The sequence below is a fragment of the Chiloscyllium plagiosum genome, unplaced genomic scaffold (genome assembly GCF_037043375.1).
Source record: "Chiloscyllium plagiosum isolate Xiang-an unplaced genomic scaffold, Cpla_swu_hap1 HiC_scaffold_39, whole genome shotgun sequence".
Classification (NCBI taxonomy): domain Eukaryota; kingdom Metazoa; phylum Chordata; class Chondrichthyes; order Orectolobiformes; family Hemiscylliidae; genus Chiloscyllium; species Chiloscyllium plagiosum.
Genome location: NW_028270177.1, coordinates 22823569 through 22831373, shown reverse-complemented (window position 1 = coordinate 22831373; position 7805 = coordinate 22823569). Strand labels below are relative to the sequence as shown.

The window sequence follows — 7805 nt, the reverse complement described above, 5'->3', positions numbered from 1 at the left end:
CTACCACCTCCATTGCATTAAAAGACTTTAATCTTTGTATGTTTTTAATCTCTCTGGATGCAGTAATTGAAACCTATTTATTTGTTATGATCCTTGGGATTTCGTTGAAACATATAGAATGCTTAGAGAGTTTGACAGGGTACACCTAGTTTGGCGATGTCCCCTGACTATAGAGTCTGTAAATAGAGGATCTAATCTCAGCTGAGTCAACTATTTAGAGACACTTTCTTCACAGAAGGTTGTGAGTCTTTCAAATTCTGTATCTCCCAGCAATGTTCTTCCAAACCCATGACCTCTATTGACTATAAGAACAAGAATAGTTGGTGCATTGGGACACCAATGGCAAATTTCCCTTTAAATCAAACACCACTGTATTAGCACTATGTACAAATCCTTTATTATTCGTGGGTCAAATTCTGTAACCACCTCCTCCACTCCCAACAACAGCAGATAGACCACCAGGAGATGTGAAGAAAGTGGATTTGAGCCAGAAGATCAGGTTTGCAGCCTCCTGCTTGATTCCATTTTCACAATGAATAAGACTTTGTCATTAATCTCTTCTGTTTCTCAGCAATATTGTAATACAAGGCGGACAGCTGACTGCTGTGACTATAAAAAGGTGGGTGGTTGTTGCTGGGACCTGACTGGGTGCGCTCCATCATTGAGGATGTCTCTGACACTGGGAACAATAAAGTTGTTGCGATTTGAAGGCAGCGGTTTCCGGTTTGGTGGAGGTGGTTTCCGGTGTCATGGCCGCCGCCTGCTTTCGGTGGCGGTTTCGGGTTTAACTCGGCTCCGGTTACAATGTCAGCGGCGCTGCCGGAGCGACAGGGAGTGGTGGGGGATCTGCAGCAGAAGCCCAAGGCCGAGCTGCTGGAGCTGCTGAGGCGGCAGAGAAAACTTCAGGCCAATCGGTCAGTGAGGCGGGAGGCGGGTGGCGGGTGAACGGGCCGGGGGGGGGTGAACGGGCCGGGGGGGGGGGGATGAACGGGCCGGGGGATGGAGGGGAAGCTCGGGGGGGGGATGAACGGGCCGGGGGATGGAGGGGAAGCTCGGGGGGGGGGGGGGGGGGGGGGGTGAACGGGCCGGGGGATGGAGGGGAAGCTCGGGGGGGGGGGGGGGGGTGAACGGGCCGGGGGATGGAGGGGAAGCTCGGGGGTGAACGGGCCGGGGGATGGAGGGGAAGCTCGGGGGTGAACGGGCCGGGGGATGGAGGGGAAGCTCGGGGGGGGGGGGTGAACGGGCCGGGGGATGGAGGGGAAGCTCGGGGGGGGGGGTGAACGGGCCGGGGGATGGAGGGGAAGCTCGGGGGGGGGGGGTGAACGGGCCGGGGGATGGAGGGGAAGCTCGGGGGGGGGGGGTGAACGGGCCGGGGGATGGAGGGGAAGCTCGGGGGGGGGGGGTGAACGGGCCGGGGGATGGAGGGGAAGCTCGGGGGGGGGGGGGGGGGGTGAACGGGCCGGGGGATGGAGGGGAAGCTCGGGGGTGAACGGGCCGGGGGATGGAGGGGATGTCTAGGCGTTTGGACCCAGGGGACGAAGGGGAGGCTGGGGGTGGGAGAGAGAAATGGGCAGCGAGGTCACAATCGGGAGAACGGGACTCGAGGTGGGCGTGTGGAAACCATTCTCCCTGCTGCAGAAGGTAGCGATTTGTATTCTGGTTTTTCTAATTTGGAGAGAAAGGGAAATAGAGTCAAAAAGGTCATAACAATTAAGCACTGCGGATGTTGGAGATCTGAAACAGAATCAGAAGTTTCTCCAACATGGAATTATGTTCTTTACGGGAGAGTCAGGATGTTCGATTTTATAGAGACAGAACATTGCAATCCTATGATCCGATTTCGTATATAATTGGCCATGTTCTGGTGTTGGGATTGTTTATCGTGCAGTAGTGTTGATAAAGTTAGAGGTGCCATTTGTAGGAGCCTCTGAACTTCAAAGAAATTTGCCAGGTGACTCATCACCAGAATTTTCAAACCAGCATCAAGAAATGGCTGGTGGAGAGAAGAGTCCTGTCCATCAGATTCTTCCTGCATGCCTGGCATTTCAGTTCTTCTGTCTGCTGCCCTTGGGACAGCTGTTGTGGGCATGGAACCAGAAACCGTTGCCCATCTCCCTCTGGAAGCTGACTTTGCAAAGCAGGTGTGGAAAGAGTTGCAGTAGCTTTTATCGATGTTTATCCCAAACAACTCTAACACAGATTTGGAGACGCCGGTGTTAGGCTGGGGTGTACATAGTTAAAAATCACACAACACCAGGTTATAGTCCAACAGTCCTCCTTCAGCAGCGCTCCAAAAGCTAGTGCTTCCAATTAAACCTGTTGGACTATAACCTGGTGTTGTGATTTTTTTTTTAAACTCCGTAGCACAGACAGAAGTCTTTTGGCTCCTCCCAGAGATGCACACTGTGATAAACATCACCTGGAGGGCCATCAAGTTAGGAAAAGACATTCTGCTCTTTGTCATGCCCTAAATCTTTTGGCCTTCCAGTACAGGAAGCTGTCCATCATCAACTGATGCAGATTGGCCCATTCCCAATTTGTTCCATTTGAAATGTTCTGTAATGTACCCTTAAAAATATTATAAATGTATTTGTAGAAAATGAAAACCAGTAGTAAGGATGTCAAGCAAAGTGCCAATACACATTGATCCATGTTTGTAGCAGTCTCCTAATGTGTCACCGCTTTCTGGATTTATGAGTAGATTGCCTTGTGAGGAATCTCAATGTTGGATCTTAGGTAAAAGAACATATATTTTATGTTATTTCAGTCCCAGTTTTAGGCTAATTAAGGGCAGAGAGGCAGAATGGTTATTTGTTTTGGAGTATATTCAGGAGAATTTTCTTGATCAGTATATTTCTGGTATCAGTATTATTGTCTTGATGATGTGCCACATAAAAGGCTTGCAAACAAAGTTGAAGCCCTGAATGAAAGGGATAAGGACATTGTGTACAAAGTTAGCTGAGTAACAGAGAAACAGAGCGGTGGTGAATGTTTGTTTTTCAAACAGGATATATGATAGTGTGTACAACTGAGTTTCCCAGGGTTTAGTACTAGGACGTAGACATGAATGTGCTAAACATGTTTTCAAAGGTTTGCAAGTGTTGTGAGCTGTGAGGAAGATTTGGGACTGGTGGAATTGGTAGACCTTGTGGCATATGAAATTTAATGCAGGGAATTGTGAATTGAATCACTTTGGTGGAAAGGACAAGGAGAGGCAATTTAAAAAAAAAAAAAATCTTTCTAAGGGAGACGGAAAAGAGATGTGTATATGTCACAAATTATTGAAGATGATAGAACGGGAAAGGCAGTTGTTAGAAAGGTATAATTGAATGTGTGCTTTATAAATCAGTATGGCATATAAGCAGAAGACAGTTATGACAAATTTCTGTAAAACTGATTGACCTTCAATGGGAGAATTGCGTCCAATTCTGGTCATTAAATTTTAGGAAGTACATGGAGAGGGGGTAAGGAAAACTTGCCAGAATAATTTGAAGAATTAGGAATTATTAATAGACCAGATCTAGCATTGTTTACAAGAGGAGAGAAGCTTGAGTGATTTGGTAGCGGTATTCCAAATTATGATTGGTGTGGACAGAATAAATAGAAACAAACCACTTCAGTTGGTCGAAATGCCAGAAATCACAAAATGCAGTGTGATGTGAGGCAAAACTTTTTAATGCAGTGAATAGTTAGGATCTGCAATGTTGGAGGCAGATTCAGTATTTTCTATTCATTCACGGGATGTGGGCATCGCTGGCTAGACTAACATTTATTACCCATCCTTAATTGCCTAAAGGGCAGTTAAGAGTCAACCGCAGTGCTGTAGGTCTGAAGTCACATGTAAGTCAGACCAGGTGAGAATGATATTTTCCTTCCCTAAAGGGCATTAGTGAACTGGATAGATTTTTCCTGATAATTGGCAATAGATTCTTCCAGAGTTTTATAAGATTCCGATTCCACCATCTGCCATAGCAAGATTCAAAGCTGGGTCCCCAGAACGTTACTAAGGTTTCTTGATGATTGGTCCAGCAATAATATCAGTAGGCCATCACCTCCATGTTATGGCTTTCAAAAGACAATTTGGACAAGCATTTGATGTGTGCAAACTTGCAGAACTGCAGGGAAAAGATAGATATGGGATAAACTAAATTATTTTTGCTGAGAACTGGCATTAGCACAATGGGTCAAATGTTCTTTTCTAGTGCAATGACTTTTATAAATTACTGTGTTTTCATGGTGAAAATGTGGGGTGGAAAATAAAATCAGAAGCTGTGCACATATATCTGAGTCTAGATTCAATGGTCTTGCCTTTTGTTAAATGTCTGTTTCATTATGAGCAACTTCTCAATGTAATTGTCTTTGTTTGTTCAGGAAGTTTATCCAGAACCTGCCAGACAAGGGTAAACGGATTGCTGAGTTTATAGAAAAACTAGAAGCAGCAATTTCTCAGCATGACGAAGTGGAGCGAGCAGCTGAAATGCTTTCAGCTTTTAAACTGGAGTTTCAAAACCAGCAAAAGGTGATAACGTCTGACAAGGAGGAAATCCTCCATCTCAAGAGCGCATTGCCAACTCTAACACCAGGACAAGATGTTGGAAACAAATTGAAGGATTGTAATGAAGCTGAGAAAGGTGGATATGTTTTGTCACAAGATGATGGTGAAGCAACTATAAACAGGGACGAATTAAATCAGGAGAGACATGCAGTATTTGAAAAAGAGCATGCACCTTCTGGATGCTACACAGCTAAGGGTACTACAAGAAATGAGAACTCTCTGGATTCTGTGTTGCCCAATCAGGGAACCAAGTATGTAGAACAGGAAACGAGCAGTCATAGCCATTTCCATGACATTGCAAATGACCTGGAAGCAGATCTTGTCAACAGAGCTGATTTGCTTAGTGATAGGCTTGACAAAGTCAGTCTGATTGATAATGGAAAAGTATCTTGTAAAATCGATGATCCACCTTTAAACAATAATGCCAAATTTAATGACAATCCATTTCAGACTTTGCACCAAGAAAATAAAAGACCTCATTACATTGACATACTGGAGCACAGGGCCAAGAATCCAGTGATGAAAAGATCACAATTTAAAACTAACCGGTAAGTTTCATCTCCGGTTTGAGGTAGAGTACATATAGCTGTATTTGGGTTTCTATTAACGTAAATTTCTGTGCATTGTTAACTGCAATTTTGATGAAATTTAGATCCAAATTTTTGGATTTATTTAGGGCCTTCAACATTTTATTTTTAAATATTTACTGCATTACAACTTGCTTGGTTGCAATTTATCTCAAGATTACAACATTAAAAATCTGCAGTAATCTGAGAGCTTACATTTCAGATCTTCAGGGCAAATTCTTGACTGATTTCTGTCTGTCTTTGTATATCTGTGTGGGGATAATTGAAGTCTTTGGCTTTTTCATGGCAATGTGCACAGTTTAAAAATAAAGCTGTTCGTCTTGATGTTATTTAGTGATAGGGAGTAAATGCTGACCTTGTCAGTGTGTAAACAAATTAAAAACAACATTGACAGTGTCATTTAATGATTGGTAGTATTGGCAGTAATCTAAAATTAGTTACTTTCTACTTTGTTTAAAAAGCATTACCAGTGTGTTTGCGAGATTCTGTAACTAATATTCACAATTTTATTACTTTCATGTTCTGCAAAACAAAGTACAGGTATTCTCTCTTCCACTATAATTATGAATTTTGTGGGTGTTTTGTTCAATAATTAGGACTCTGTCCTATTTTTCGTAGAATCCCTACAGTGTGGAAATGGGCCATTTGAGCCAACAAGTCCACACTGACGCTCTGGAGTATCCCACTCAGACCCATTCCTCTACCCTATTACTCTACATTTCCCATGACTAATGCACCTAGTCTACATATCCCTGAACACTATGGGCAATTTAGCACGGCCAATTCACCTGACCTGCACATCTTTGGAATGTGGGAGGAAACCGGAGCACCCGGAGGAAACCCACGCCCACATAGGGAGAATGTGCAAACTCCACATACAGTCACCCGAGGCTGGAATTGAACCCACGTTCCTGGCATTGAGGCAGCAGTGCCAACCACTGTTTTTAAGTTATTTTAGTTTCACTGCCTGTTGAGGTAAGTAGGAGTGCAGTGTCTTGTTCATTAAATGTAAACATTGACTTTAGATTGTACTGTTAATTCAAAGATGAAAAGTTGCTTATAAAATCTATGTTCCTCGATCTTCTGTGAGTTGCACTACATGAAGATCTAGAGCTCTTGTGAATCACTCTTTAATGTTATGCAATCCCAAGCTATTAAACATTGCCTTTCTCAGGCTACGTGAGTCTTTTGTTACTGGTGGGAAGCACCGTGTCTTTTGGTCTGAGTACTTGTTTTCTTTTTGCATCAGCCCAATATTGGAATCACCCAGTTCATCTCCAGACCAATCACCCGGCAGATCTGAATTAAAACTGTCTCCAGCAGAACGAAGGTTAAGGGACCGGAAACACCTGGATGATATCACAGCTGCTAGATTGCCCCCACTTTACCATTCTCCTGCTCAACTACTGTCTGTGGAAGAGTCCAGAGAACTACAAATATCACAGAAGCAAAAGTATGAGGTATGAACAATGAAGAGAACACATGGAATATGCAGTTGTTTGACAGCATTTAGATCTATCAAAACACTGGTTGTATGAAATTATCTAATCGGAATTTAGTGTTTTTGCTTCCTTCCTGTTATTACCACAGAATTTAACGTCTTATATCTATCTTGTTTGCTGCCTTCAAACAATTTAATTTTGTTATAACCTGCTTATAAAGAGCAAGGTTATTGAGAGACTGTGTGGAAATGCAATTTTATATACGAGTAGTTTACTTTTGGGACAGATCTAAGTACTAAAGGGAAACTTTGCTTTTTGTCTTGACATTCAAATTAAAATAAACATTATCTCTTACAGTCCACACAGGCCAAGTTAGCTGCGGCGAAACTAACACAAAGATTGAATATTAAAATAATGAACTTTGACCCGGAAGGTGCAACTGCTACAGCTTTTCGAGAATACAGGGATCGCGGAGGCAGTTCTTCAGAAGAAGACTTAAGCTGACAGCCCTCCTTCCAAACATGAAAGATCAATAGTTGTGCCTTTTGTGGTGACAATTGAGACACTGAAACCAGGCATTCTATCTATGCAAACATTCTTATTGCAGCATGTAACATTATTTTCATACGTTTACAGAGGCTAATGCTGGTCTCTTTATTCTTGACATTATAATTAAATTATACCAGTGTGTATATTCTGAGAGTTGTATTAATGAGAAGTCTTGTGCAGCATGGAAGGTGAGTGACTGTTCCCTTTGCACCAATGTGGTCAGTTTCACTTTGTACCATTGCTGTACTGTACACTTTATTAATTCAAGAAGTAAACTATTTTCATAGTATTAAAGGTAAAATTAAAGTTGAAAATGTTGATTACTTAAGTGCATAGCTGTTTTAATTTGTGGTGTAAAATGTTTATGGAGGAAGATGATGTTGATTCAGTTATTTCTGTCACTAGCTATTGGTAATGCATTGTGTCACTAAAGCAATATTGTTTAAAAAGTGGGGATGATAAGTTGCAACATTCAATAGTTTATTTTCATAAGGCATGTTTTACTAGGTCAGTGGCCTGACCTGTTACATTGAACTGACTACTTTTTAGTGAAATTTAGCTAGAGTTATTATAATTAGCACAAAATATCTCAGAATTTTAAGTGCAATTTGTGTTCAACACAATTCTAGATTCTGTGATCATTTGCACCAGTTTTAAAAACATCCTAGTGCA

General features: G+C 42.5%; 1 protein-coding gene across 1 annotated transcript; it reads left to right on the top strand.

Annotated features, from left to right (window-relative positions):
- The first annotated feature begins 753 nt into the window (after nt 1-753).
- On the top strand, nt 754-7461 carry polr2m (RNA polymerase II subunit M). The gene is made up of 4 exons (XM_087981484.1): nt 754-914; nt 4372-5103; nt 6392-6602; nt 6942-7461. The coding sequence occupies exons 1-4, from the start codon at nt 805-807 to the stop codon at nt 7086-7088; spliced, it is 1200 nt and encodes a 399-aa protein (XP_087837610.1). The 5' UTR covers nt 754-804; the 3' UTR covers nt 7089-7461.
- The last annotated feature ends 344 nt before the right edge of the window (nt 7462-7805 follow it).